This window comes from Talpa occidentalis, unplaced genomic scaffold, assembly GCF_014898055.3.
Source record: "Talpa occidentalis isolate TD23 unplaced genomic scaffold, MPIMG_talOcc4v2.1 talOcc4.14, whole genome shotgun sequence".
Lineage (NCBI taxonomy): Eukaryota > Metazoa > Chordata > Mammalia > Eulipotyphla > Talpidae > Talpa > Talpa occidentalis.
Window position 1 is genome coordinate 87,941,154 of NW_023601433.1, and position 13,133 is coordinate 87,954,286.

General features: G+C 65.4%; 1 protein-coding gene across 1 annotated transcript in view; it reads left to right on the forward strand.

The window, feature by feature from the left end:
* DNAH10 (dynein axonemal heavy chain 10) overlaps nucleotides 1-13,133 on the forward strand; it is a 106,989-nt gene that overhangs the window by 93,245 nt on the left and 611 nt on the right. The window contains exons 62-78 of the mRNA XM_037511308.2: nucleotides 194-341; nucleotides 912-1,191; nucleotides 1,785-2,014; nucleotides 2,923-3,196; nucleotides 3,862-3,966; nucleotides 4,272-4,426; nucleotides 5,028-5,182; nucleotides 6,033-6,216; nucleotides 7,091-7,291; nucleotides 7,863-8,072; nucleotides 8,213-8,308; nucleotides 8,820-8,991; nucleotides 9,391-9,522; nucleotides 9,661-9,872; nucleotides 9,977-10,144; nucleotides 11,833-12,013; nucleotides 12,922-13,067. Coding sequence (XP_037367205.1) covers nucleotides 194-341; nucleotides 912-1,191; nucleotides 1,785-2,014; nucleotides 2,923-3,196; nucleotides 3,862-3,966; nucleotides 4,272-4,426; nucleotides 5,028-5,182; nucleotides 6,033-6,216; nucleotides 7,091-7,291; nucleotides 7,863-8,072; nucleotides 8,213-8,308; nucleotides 8,820-8,991; nucleotides 9,391-9,522; nucleotides 9,661-9,872; nucleotides 9,977-10,144; nucleotides 11,833-12,013; nucleotides 12,922-13,067 — 3,049 coding nt within the window. The remainder of the gene's footprint in view (nucleotides 1-193; nucleotides 342-911; nucleotides 1,192-1,784; nucleotides 2,015-2,922; nucleotides 3,197-3,861; nucleotides 3,967-4,271; nucleotides 4,427-5,027; nucleotides 5,183-6,032; nucleotides 6,217-7,090; nucleotides 7,292-7,862; nucleotides 8,073-8,212; nucleotides 8,309-8,819; nucleotides 8,992-9,390; nucleotides 9,523-9,660; nucleotides 9,873-9,976; nucleotides 10,145-11,832; nucleotides 12,014-12,921; nucleotides 13,068-13,133) is intronic.

A 13,133-nucleotide genomic window follows, 5' to 3' on the forward strand; every position in this document is an offset into this window, starting at 1 on the left:
GGGCACGGCTGGAGCACAGTGGAGCTGACCACAGAGGTGGGGGAGTGGGTGGGGTCCCTGCAAAGCCGTGACTCTGAAGAGGGCCGAGCGGTCGCAGCCTGGTCGGCAGTTCTGGAAGGTGATCCTTCCACCTTTCGTGTTTGGTTCACATCTGGGCAAGAAGAACCGGTTTCCTCGGGGCTGTGTCTTCCAGGTGGGGCTCCCAGGGGCTGCCCCCCGATGAGCTCTCGGTGCAGAACGGCATCCTCACCACCCGGGCCAGCCGCTTCCCGCTCTGCATCGACCCCCAGCAGCAGGCGCTCAGCTGGATAAAGAGAAAGGAGGAGAAGAACAACCTGCGGGTAGGCCGGCTCCCCGGCGTCCGGGGCTGTCTGGCCTCCTCCTCCCCAGCTGCGCGGCTCCGGCAGTGCCGCCCGCCTGCCCAGCTCCCCGCTCAGCGCGGGCGCCCTTGGATTCTCTCCTTGCTTGGGCGCTCAGGTTGGGGCCACTTGAAGGTCAAGGTCACGCTTTGCTCCTCTCTGTGACCCTGACCAGACTGTGTCCTTAGACGCACTGTCAGTTCTCCCTGAAACCTACATCATGTTATAAACCCATGTTACCACCGCACAGATTTTATTTTTATTAAAAAAAGAAAAGGGAAAACAGTAAACCAAAAGCTTTCGTGGAGCGGGTTGAGACCCTGGCCTGTGGGAGCTGTAACCAAGTTCTCTCACGACTTCCTGTGGCTGCTGAAGTTCACTTTTGAGTGAGAGGCTGTTCGGAGCCAGGGCGGTGTTGACTTCTGGGTTTCCTTGGGGTGCAGGCCCTGCTGTGCTCCCTGTCTCCCCGCCCCCCCCATCTCCCTCTGCGGTGCTGACATGGCCAGGGCGCAGTGGAGGGGCCGACCCTCAGCCCCAGCCTCCCCCTTGCAGGTGGCTTCCTTCAACGACCCCGACTTCCTCAAGCAGCTGGAGATGGCCATCAAGTACGGGACCCCCTTCCTGTTCCACGACGTGGACGAGTACATCGACCCTGTGATCGACAACGTCCTGGAAAAGAACATAAAGGTCTCCCAGGGGCGGCAGTTCATCATCCTGGGGGACAAGGAAGTGGACTACGACTCGAACTTCAGGCTCTACCTGAACACCAAGCTGGCCAACCCCAGATACTCGCCGTCTGTGTTCGGGAAGGCCATGGTGATCAATTACACGGGTGAGGGCGCGTGGGGCCCCGGCCACGCATCGGGGCAGTGGCCTCGGAGACCTCGGTGGAGATGGAGGCCCTTCGTGGCATGCCCCAGGGCCGTCCTTCACCGTCACCTCCTGGCTGCCTCGTTCTTAATGGCGAAGCCACCCCCGGGGGGCTTGGAGTTCCTTCGGGCGGTCACAAGCCCTGAGGTGTGTGGCCTCTGACCGGGGGCTCAGAGGCTCCCCCCGAGCGGGCAGGCAGTCACCTGCCATTTGGGTATCTAGATGCGCGTCCTGCCTTGGGCTCCCCTCCCCCGTTGGCCGCGCCTTCCCGGAGGGGACATCTGGCTTCGTGCCACCTTGGCTAGGTCTGGGTTTGCTGCGACTGGGCCCCGGCTGCGGGAGCCCTGGGCTTTATTTTCATCTTCGCTCTTTTCATCCCGCGTCTGGGGGGTTCCCTTTGCTCAGTGTTTCTCACCTCCTGGCTGCGAAGTGATTTTGGCAGGAAGACGGAGGCTTGTGTCCCCGCAGCGGGGCTGGGGAGGCCCACAGCTGGGCGGGCGAGGAGACACGGGACCCGCCTGTGGGGGCATGGCAGTGAGACGCCCACCCCCCCAGTCACGCTGAAAGGCCTGGAGGACCAACTGCTGAGCGTGCTGGTGGCCTACGAGAGGCGAGAGCTGGAGGAGCAGCGGGAGCACCTCATCCAGGAGACGAGCGAGAACAAGAATCTGCTGAAGGACCTGGAGGACTCTCTCCTCCGGGAGCTGGCCACCTCCACGGGGAACATGCTGGACAACGTGGAGCTGGTGCATACGCTGGAGGAGACCAAGTCCAAGGCCATGGAGGTACGGGGGCTGGGGGACGGGCACCGAGCTGGCAGGGGGCTTGCCTTGGAGTGTTGCGCTCCAGGCCTGGTCACGGAGGGCGTCGGGCTTCGTGCTCCCAGGACCCACGCGTGCTGTGGGCCTCGGGCGCTGAGGGGCTGGGTGGGGCTGACATCAGACTTGGGCTTTGGGTCGTCTGAGGGTTTGCCTGATGGGAAAAGGCTGATCTCTTGGGGTTGCTATGGGCAAAGGCGTCCGAAAGGTGTTCCCAGGGCCCCTGGTGCGTTAGGCGAGCCTCTGCAGTGGAGGGTGATGGAAAACTGAACCTGGCTTGCAGGTCAAAAGGGAATTTATCGACTTAGAGAACAGGCAGGGCTGGACCCAGGACTCCAAACACACCATCGGGACCGGTGGGGCCTCCTGCCAGTCGGCTCCCTGCTCTGCCCCCACATGGAGCCAGGCTCCCCGCGGCCACAGGGTGGGTGGACCTGGCCCCAGACCCGCCCAGCTTCCAGGTCTGAAGGGAAGTGTCCTGCCCCCATCAGGAAGGTCCTGAGAGTCCCAGGTTTACCCTGCGGTCTGGGATGCCGTGCGTGGACTGGGTGAGGCTGGTCTCCACTCCTCTCCTGGAGTTGGGGTAAGGCCTCATCAAGGGAGTGAAGGGGGAAGTTGTGAGCACCCAAGCAGAAGTTGGGACTGTGGTTAGAAAAGGGGGGCTGGGTTCAGGGGCGCCAAGCCACCACGCCCACCAGATCTCACGAGATGGGGAGTCCCCTGCTGCCCCTTGTCACTTTCAACCCCCTGTGAGCTTTGCAGGGACTTTGCTGCCCCTTCCCACCCCCACCCTTGGCCCCGCTTTCTCATGCACAAGTCTTCCCGGTAGGGGTTAGTTCTCCCCGTTTCCACGGCCAAAGGCCCGTTTCTCTTAGGTCACAGAGAAACTCAAGCTGGCGGAGAAGACGGCGCTGGACATCGACAGGCTGCGGGACGGCTACCGGCCGGCTGCCAGGAGAGGCGCCATCCTGTTCTTCGTGCTGTCGGAGATGGCACTGGTGAACGCCATGTACCAGTACTCCCTGGCCGCCTTCCTCGACGTCTTCGGCTTGTCGCTCAAGAAGTCCCTGCCGGATTCCATTCTCATGAAGCGCCTGAAGAACATCATGGACACGCTGACTTTCAACATCTACAACTACGGTTGTACAGGTGAGTGCCTGGTCCCTGCAGTCCAGACAGGTGTGCCGGACAGGTGTGCAGGGAGGTGTGCAGGACAGCTGTGCTGGACAGGTGTGCAGGGTAGGTGTGTAGGACACGTTCGCAGGGTGCAGCTGTGGAGAAACCTGGTCTTTGAAAATGGAAACACACCAAGCAGCGTCTATGCCTGTGACTGTTGGCACAAGAGGACTTTGTTCAAACAATAGCTCTGTGGGGATATATAATTCACACAGCAGACAATTCACCCTTTAAACACGTGCAGAACTCCGTGTCCTCACGGAGTTGTGTGGCCAGCACCACTCTCTGGTTCCAGAACATTCTCACCTGCCCATAAAACAAAAGCCACACCTCTTAGCCGTTGCGCTCCATTCCCTCTGCTCCCGACGCCTCGCAGCCACTCACCAGCTGGAGGGAGACCGGCCGTTTGGGAGCGGAGGGGCGTGTGCCTGCAGGCTGCCCCCATCCAGGCTGCCAGTAGAGCCGTGTTCTTTGTGTTCAGGTGTTCACGGGTGTCGAACGCCAACAGGGCCAACGAAGCTCGAATGCGTGGTTGGGGGTTGCATTTCATCTCTCATCCATGAAGCTCGCCGTGTGTAAGAAACTCAGGTTTTAAACGGATTTACTTGCTCAAAACCCATCTGCTTGTCTCCCTGCAGGGCTGTTTGAGAAGCACAAGTTACTCTTTTCTTTCAATATGACTATTAAAATCGAACAAGCGGAAGGCAGAGTCCCCCAGGAAGAATTAGATTTCTTTTTGAAAGGTAATGGATTTGCCTCGTTTCCTCCCTCCCAGCTCCCCCGGCCCACGCGGCGCGTGCGTGGGGTCTGCTCGGGAAAGCAAGCGACGGACGCTCTTGAGACTTGGTTCCCGCCCGCCTGGCGGTGGCGGCCTGAGGCAGAGCCGCTCAGCAGCTGCCGGAGGCTGGGGGCCACGAGGACCTCGGGTGGGGTGGGGGTGCCGCGTCGTCGTCTCTGCCCCTCCCCGTCTTCGAGGGCGGCGACCCCCAGAGCGAGAGGTCGAAGCGCGAGCTGCGTGTCCCGACGGCTCCTCTCCTGTCACCATTAGGAAACATTTCCCTGGAGAAGAGCAAACAAAAAAAGCCCTGCGCGTGGCTGTCCGACCAGGGGTGGGAAGACATCATTCTTCTATCAAAACTGTTCTCGGCCACCTTTGGGACTCTCCCTAGCGATGTCGAGAACCACCTGTCTGTCTGGCAGGAGGTGAGGCCCTGTCCTCTCCCCTCCCCCTTCCCTCGTGTGAGTCACCGTGGGACGTAAGCTCAGTGACCCTGTGAGCAGGAAGACACTCCTTTGAGCAGTCACTCAGCATGTGATCAGTGCCCCCCACTCCCGGGATGTGGCGTCCTGCATCGCGTTCAGCTCGCTTCGTGGGAGACTGTAACTGCCCGTCGGTCCTTCTGTCCATCCAGCATTTACCCAGCATCCATCCAGCCGCCCCATCCCACCCAGTCATCAGGCCATCTGCCTGCCCGTGCCTTCACCTGTTCACACACCTGTTCGTCTGTCCCTCTGACCCCCCATCCGCCCATCATCCGCCCATCATCCGCCCTTCATCCGCCCACCCAAAGACAATTTATTCAGTCTCCAGCATGGACCATACCCTTTGGTGGACACTGGGGACTCAGCAGTCTCTAAGGCTCAGCCCCTTCCTTCTTGAAGGTCACAGTTTTGGGGGGTGGGAAAACGACAGTGATGACTAGAAGTGACTTTGAGGTTCACGGTGCTGTCGTCCTCACCCCCTTCTCCTGGCCCGTGGGAGGGTCCGCTTCCCAGCCGACGCGGCGTGTTCTCTGCTCCCCAGTGGTATGACCTGGATTGGCTCGAGCAGGCCCCGTTCCCCCTGGGCTACGACGACAACATCACCCCTTTCCAGAAGTTGCTGATTCTGCGCTGTTTCCGCGTGGACCGGGTATACCGGGCGGTGACCGACTACGTGACCGTGATCATGGGGGAGAAGTAAGCATGCCCCACTCGCTCCCGAGCCTGGGGGCTGCCCGGCCCCGCCCGCCGTTCTCCCCAGCGCTGCTGCAGCCCGGCGGCTCCGGCCCGGGGAGGGTGAGCGCAGCTTTTCCAGGAGTCACGTCAGAAAGAAGCAGGCGAAGTCAGTTTTGTTTTCTCTAACTCGGGACACTGACATTTAATGTCAACACGTCAGCGATGTAAGTGAGCTCTCCCGCACGCCCGGTACTGGGTCTTGAACATCCGGCCTGCGTTCAGCCACGCTTCCAGCGCCCGCGAGCCGCGCTGCCATAGCTGCCCCGCAGGCGACCAGTTCCAAGCCAGGGGCAAAGCAGACAGAGAGCGGGGACTGCGGGCCGGCAGGGGATGGGCGTGGGCCAGGCCGGGTGGGGGCCCGGCCCCTCAGCTGCCCCTCAGCTCCTGGGGCCCGATGCCAGGGATCAGTGGGGACCCAGCTGGGCCAGACCCTCTGCTATAAATTCGGGTTTCTGCAGGAAAACTCCCCTTCCTTATATGTCGGCGACTAGTTTTAGAAAACCTCGAGATGTGGATCATTTGGGATGTCCATGAGGCTCTTGAGGTGGAGCCTCTGGGCTCTGTGCCAATGGGGTATCCCCCGGAAGGCCAGAGTGGGGGCCCCTGCAGGATGCCACCGACTCAGCATGGCTCCACCAGAGGCACCGTGGAGGTACCCTGAGCTGTGCGGGGGCCGGGGACTCGGGCCCGGGAGTTCGTCATCCAGCGCCAGATGTGCCGGGAGCTGTGCTGTGCTCTGGGCTCTGGGAGGAGACCCTGCCCCGGCCTGACTCTCTTCCCAGGAGTCACCCCACTGGGCTGCTTTCCCCAGGTACGTGCAGCCCCCGGTGATCAGCTTTGAGGCCATCTTTGAGCAGAGCACCCCGAACTCGCCCATTGTGTTTATCCTGAGCCCTGGCTCCGACCCTGCCAGTGACCTGATGAAGTTAGCCGAGCGGAGTGGTTTTGGAGGAAACCGCCTCAAATTCCTGGCCATGGGTCAAGGTCAAGAAAAAGTAAGTTGTTGGGAGGAACAACCTGTAAACTGAGGCGAGGCCCCGGGCGCCGTAGGACTGAGCCAGCGTCTGGTTTGAAGCGGAGCGTGCATCCATGCCCAGCCCGCTGCCCTGCGTCTCGGGCGGGCGGCAAGTGGCCCCAGAGCTGAGCCGAGGCGGCGGAGGGGCAGGCCTCTCCCAGCCTGGCGGGACCGTCGCGTCCGGGTTTGGAAGTCCCTGCGCACCTCCCCTCGGGGCTCTCTCTCCTTTGGGCCCGGCCCCCTTAGCGCTGGCCACAGGCCTCCCCCACGCGGGTCTCGTGCACGCGTCCGGGCCAGAGGGAGCCGCTGTGGTCCTGGCTCGGCGTGAGCTGCCCTGTGCGGTGGGCAGAGCCCAGACTGAGGGCCCAGCGGCAAAGCCAAGGGCACCAGCAGGGGGGCCCGGCTCTCGGGCCACAAAATGGAAAGCAGCTGTTCTAACGCTGGCGTTGAGTGAGTTTTCAGTCTTTTCAACACCCCTGGGTTCTAGGGGTGTCTAGCTTGTTTTTACTATGACCTGTGCAGACTCTGGGGCTTCTGGCGTCCAGACTGGACCTCAGCCCTGGCAGGTTTAGCGGATCGTGCAGCGTAGCTGGGCGGGGGCAGCGCGGCCGTCGCAGAAGGTGGTCCCTGAGCACACGGTGCCCCTCACCTTCCGGGCGGGAGCAGACCCAGCAGTGGCCTGCTGGGCTCTAAAGAAGTCTTTCTTTGGGGTGCCCTCTGTGGCTCCTGGATCACCAGCTCGCCGGGGAGCCCCGCGAGAGGATCGCCGTTCCCTGTGAAGGGGCCCGAGTGGGTCTCTGGGAGAGGGGCTGGCGGCTCCGGGACCGACTGCCCCCTCTCTCCCCTCGGTGCAGCTGGCCCTGCAGCTGCTGGAGACGGCAGTGGCTCGCGGCCAGTGGCTGATGCTGCAGAACTGCCACCTCCTGGTCCGGTGGCTCAAGGATCTGGAGAAGTCCCTGGAGCGCATCACCAAGCCTCACCCCGACTTCCGCCTGTGGCTCACCACCGACCCCACCAAGGGCTTCCCCATTGGCATCCTGCAGAAGTCCTTGAAGGTCTGGCTCAGGGCCCCGCCTGGCTCTGCCGCGGGGCTCTCCGCTCCCCGCCGTGCCTACGATCCCCCCGCGGGGCCGCCAGGGCCTCGGGGACACCCTCCCTCAGTGTCACATCTCCCACCCTCTTCGGGGAGGGTGCTGTGCAGAGTGGGGGCGCCCCTCTACCGCCCCTGCGTACCTAGACTTTATGTGTAGCCGGAGCAGCTGCCAGGCCTGCTCCCCACCACGGCGAGGCCCCCGTGTCCCTGCAGAGCGGCGGGCGCGTGCGTGGAAGCTCACCGTGGCTTCACGCCCCCCTGGATTTATCCTCCGAGATTTTTGGGGACAGGTGTTGTCATCTCTCCCCGAGTCTGGGGCAGGCGGAGGGAAAACGTGGCTTTCAATTCACTCCAAAGACCCCAAGGTTCAGGGAACTTCTCGCCGTCACTTAGGAGCAAGCTCGGGCCGGGACAGCAGCTGCCTCCCTCCCCTTCCCGGGGCCCGGAGCGGCTGCATGAAGAAGAGGGAACAGTCCCGAGGGGCTGCTCTCCAGAGCTGCGCCCCCCCCCCCCACTGTCTCCTCCCCGGACAGGTGGTCACGGAGCCACCCAACGGGCTGAAGCTCAACATGAGGGCGACTTACTTCAAGATCTCTGAGGAAATGCTGGGCCAGTGTCCCCACCCGGCCTTCAGGCCCCTGGTGTACGTGCTGGCCTTCTTCCACGCCGTGGTGCTGGAGAGGAGGAAGTTCGGCAAGATCGGCTGGAACGTCTACTACGACTTCAACGAGTCCGACTTCCAGGTGGGGCCGCTCCCTCCGCCGCGCTTTCTCCCGGGTTCACGGCGCGAGTCCCGGGCAGGTGTCGGGACGCGCGTGGGGAAGGGAACGGCCCTGCGGGCAGGGGTGCCGACCCCCCCGCCCCTGCCCACCCCTGCCTCCAGGTCTGCATGGAGATTCTGAACACGTACCTGACAAAGGCCTTCCAGCAGCACGACCCCCGGATCCCGTGGGGCAGCCTCAAGTACCTCATTGGGGAGGTAGGAGGGTCTGGGGGCCCTTTCGCCAGCCGCCCCCGAGCCGGAGCTGGGCTGTGGCCTGGCGCCCGTCACCTTCACCCCCGGGCTCTGCAACATCCTCCTGGCACCTCAGCCGGACGGAGTTTGTGCAGAGAGCGCGTTTGCCTACAGGCCCCGATTGGCGGCCCTGGGGCCCGTGCGCTCGGGGCGGGCAGGACAGGCCAGTGGCCCGGGGCGCAGCAGGCCGGTGGGTGAGGCGGTGCGCGCTGGAGACCGTGGCTTTATGCCCGGCTCTGGGTGGCTCCCCCGGTGATGCCCCGAGTCCAACGCCGCTTCCTCGCTCGCTCGTGTCATTGTCCGCGTCCCTGCTGGAGCCGAGGGGGCAGCCTGGCTCCCGGCGCTCCCCCCGGGCTGCCCACCACCGGCTCCGGGCCCAGCGCAGCAGCCCTCTGCAGCCCCCGGCCTGCGGCTCTGTGGGCGGAGGAGGGCGCGGGCTCCGGGCCGGGGCGGCTCTCACTCGCGGCCGCTGCAGGTCATGTATGGAGGACGGGCCATCGACAGCTTCGACCGGCGCATCCTGACCGTGTACATGGACGAGTACCTGGGAGACTTCATCTTCGACACTTTCCAGCCCTTCCACTTCTTCCGCAACAAGGAGGTGGACTACAGGATCCCCGTGGGCGACCTGAAGGAGAAGTTCGTGGGTGAGACCCAGACGTCAGGAAGTGCTTCTCAAGGCTTGTTCTTCTTCTGTTGCCCGTGGGGGGCTTCCTGGTTCCCGGGCCTCTCCAGGAGGGGGCCCCTGGGGGTGGCAGGGCCTGTGAGCCTTTGGGGGACCCAGGGGCTCTTCCTCACCTGGAGCTGACGCGTGGCTCAGGCTGCCTGTCCTGGCTGCTGGCCAATCCCCGGCTGGGCCTCGGCGGGCAGAGGGACCCTGAAGCCCACCAGCCGCTTTCATGAAGGGGCACACGGCTGGGTGAGCCGCGGGGGAGGGGCTCATTAATCACCCCGCTTGGTGGTGGGAATTAGCCTCGCGTGTCTGGGGTTTCGAGGCCCCTCAGACATCCAGGGGTGCGGCCGTGTCCCCCGCTCTCCCATCACAGAGGCCATTGAGGCGCTCCCGCTGGCCAACACGCCCGAGGTGTTCGGGCTGCACTCCAACGCCGAGATCGGCTACTACACGCAGGCCGCACGGGACATGTGGGCGCACCTGCTGGAGCTGCAGCCGCAGACAGGTGAGCCCCGGACAGTCTGGTGGGGCTGGAGGGGGGCCCCCGAACACCGCCGCCGGCTCGGGCAGCTCCCCCGCTTGGCCCACCCCAGCCCCGCATGCGGCGCCTGCCCGGCTTCTCTGAAAAGGGCCCTGGTTGTAGGGGAGAGCAGCAGCGGCATCAGCCGTGACGACTACATCGGCCAGGTGGCCAAGGACATAGAGAACAAGATTCCCAAGGTGTTCGACTTGGACCAGGTCAGGAAGGCCCTGGGGGCGGACGTGTCGCCCACGTCCGTGGTGCTGCTGCAGGAGCTGGAGCGCTTCAACAGGCTGGTGCTGCGCATGGCCCGCTCGCTGGCCGAGCTGCAGAGGGTGAGCCGTGCCCCGCCCCCTGCATCCCCCGTGCACCCCGTGCCCTGCGCCGCGGCTGGCTGCCCTCCCAGCCTGGCCTCCCCGACAGCCCTGCCTCCGCCCAGGCCCTGGCAGGAGAGGTGGGCATGAGCAGCGAGCTGGACGACGTGGCCAGGTCTCTCTTCCTCGGGCAAATCCCGAGCATCTGGAGAAAGCTCGCCCCGGACACCCTGAAGTCCCTTGGAAACTGGATGCTCTACTTCCAGCGGCGCTTCAGCCAGTACACGTCCTGGGTGAGTGGGCCTGGGTGAGTGGGAGGCCGCTCGCGGGGGCCGTCGCCCGCCGCTGCCCGCCGGAGCCTGCGTCTCCCTCGCTCTGGGTTTTCTTCCCAAGACCCAGAGTGTCACCCTGAGCGGCCGCCGCGCCCCGGGGGAGTCTTGTCTTGGCCACAGTCTGGCAGGCACCCCACCCTCCCCTCTAGGGGGTCACTTCACAGGCAGCCGCCTCCGTCCCCGTGGGGGTGGGCAGGAGGCACCTCCCGGGCAGGCTCTTCCCCCGGGCACCTCGGGTCTGGGGCTGGGATGTGCGTGTGGGAGCCAGGGCCGCCCAGCCCCCGCGGTGTGTCAGCGCTGGGTCTCTGGGGCCTGGCGCTGGCGGGCTTTCTCCTGGCGAGCCCGGAGATTTCATGCCCTGCAGACATTTCTCGCTTCTTCCTCTGGGAACTGTCCTTCTGCATCCTGATTTGTTTCTATCGAGTTCTCCATCTTTTCAAACTGATCCTTGGCAGCCCCCCTCCCCCGGGCCTGCGCAGGCGTCTCTTCACCCACCTGCCCCCTTGGCACAGCCGCGCCAGCTCCCCCCCACCCCGGGCCGTCCGCCGGGCCTGCGCAGGCCGTAAGCAAACCCGGCCCTTTCCACGGCAGCTCTCCTGCCCGCAAGGTCTGTGCGAGCGACCTCCCTTCTTTTTATAATAAACCTACCCTTTCGGATACTTAAAAACAAAAACAAAAAACCAAAGCCCAAAACTCGGATCCGTGGAGCCCTCTGAATGTGGAGGCGTGGCCTCCGGGGCCCGCGCGGCTGCCTCCTCCTGGCGGTCCTCAGCCTTCGCCGTGCGGCACCTCTTCCCACCCCCGAGGGCTGTTTTCATGTGGTCGTTTCCCTGAGTCTCGTGTTTCGTGACTTCTGGGCTCGGTGCTCCCCGCGCCAAGCCTGGGAAGATGTCTCTGGAGATCTGCCGTGGTGGTTGGCTGGCGTCACCTTTGCAGCCACACCCGCTTCGCCCCCCGGGGTTTGACGGTCGGGGCGGCAGGCACAGCGCGGGGTCCCTCTCGATTCCCGCAGACGGGGGAGAGTCCAGGAGCCCTCGGTGGATTTTACAGGCTTTAGTGCTCTCAGGGAACCAGGCGCACAGGCAGGGGCAGGCAGGGGCAGGCAGGGAGGCGGGCACGGGCTGGGCAGGGGCGGGCATGGGCTGGGCAGGGGCAGGCAGGGGGGCGGGCACGGGCTGGGCAGGGGCAGGCAGGGGGGCGGGCACGGGCTGGGCAGGGGCAGGCAGGGAGGCCTCCGAGCCCCCCGCCCCTCCCCGCACCCATGCTCTTCCTCTGGGCTCCCTCTGGCGTCCTCTCGCCGTCCTGCCTCCCCCGCAGCCCCTTGCCCTTCGCGGCCGTCCTTACATCCCCGGGCTCCGGGCCCAGGTGTGCGCACTCAGGCTCGCCCACGCGCACGCTCCAGGTGTCCACACTCGGGCCCGCGGGCCCGCGCCCAGCCCCCGCGCCGCCGGCACCGACACGCTCGAGGCCGCGGGTGCGGGCCACGGAGGCCGGCGGCGCACCAAGCCCGGCCGGTCCATTTACCCTGCGACGGCCCAGCTGGCTTTTCCCACCGAGCCGTCCCTCGTCCCCTCGCGTCCCGCGGCCGCTGCGACTCTGCCCCCGAGCTCAGCCCCGGCCTGCTCTGACCCCGGGGCCTCCTCCTCCAGGTCAGCGACAGCGAGCCCGGCGTGATGTGGCTCTCGGGGCTGCACGTCCCGGAGTCCTACCTCACGGCCCTGGTGCAGGCCACCTGCCGGAGGAACGGCTGGCCGCTGGACCACTCCACCCTGTTCACGCAGGTCACCAGGTTCCAGGGCGCTGATGAAGTGAACGAGCGGGCAGGCCAAGGTACCCACGGCGCTGGGGCGGGCGAGGACGGGCAGTGGGTGAGGGCGGGCGCGGGCGGGCCAAGGAGCCCGCGCGGGGGCGAGGGCCGGGCGGTGCCGAGAGCGGGCAGGCGCGGGCCCTGGGCTGGGGTCTCGGCGTCCCCGAGGGAGCAACATGTTCTCGCAGCTTCTCCCTGGAGCCCGGTTTGACGCCCCATCTACCCGGCCGGCTGGCGGGGAAACGGGCTGCGGCTCAGAATTACTTAGATCTCCCAAAGAACCGGTCTCTGGAGGGGTTCCCCGGAGACTTGGGGAGCGCGGGGTCATGGAGCCCGAGAGTGGGCGGGGTGGGCACAACCACTAGCTCTGCTGGCACGCGGGGCCCTCAGGCCGCGGTGACCGGCTCCGCGCGTGGTGGCTGGAGAGCGAACGTCACCGCAGGCCACAAGGCCCGGGCTGGGGGGGGGGTGCGGGGGGCGTCTGAGCGGGCGCGCTCCTCGCGGTGGATGGCCGCTGGGGGCGGGTGCCCCTGTCCCAGCCAGCCCATCCTCCTCCTGCTCCCCGTGCGGCTGCCATGTCCTCCTCCCCAGAGGCCGCTTTCCAGCCAGGCTTGGACGTCCGGCTCCCAGTCTGCGGGCTGGGGGTGTTTTGGTGGGGCCGGGGAGGTGGGGTGGCCATGGTGACCGCTGGCGCTGGCGTCACCTCTTTATGGCCTCGGAGGCCCAAAGTGGTCTGCTCTGTCGCCCTGATGCCCGCTGCAGGGGAGGCGAGAACCGTCCACTTCGTGTGGCCAGGGGACGGTCTCGGGATCTGTGGATAAAGGCCTGGGCTGTGCCTGCGCTGGGGGTGGAGGCCCCCCTCTTGTGTGCCCAAGGGGAGGTGGCACAGCCGCAGGCAGAGCCCGGGTCGGTCTCTCCTGCCCCCCTCCAGGATGCTTTGTCTCGGGGCTGTATCTGGAGGGCGCCGACTGGGACCTCGAGCGGGGCTGTCTGGTCAGGAGCAAGCCCAAGGTGCTGGTGGTGGACCTGCCCGTCCTGAAGATCATCCCCATCGAGGCCCATCGCCTCAAGCTGCAGGTGGGCGCCCTGCCCCGCCCCAGCCATCTGCTGGCCCTGAGCGCTTCCTGGGCAGGAAGGCGCCCT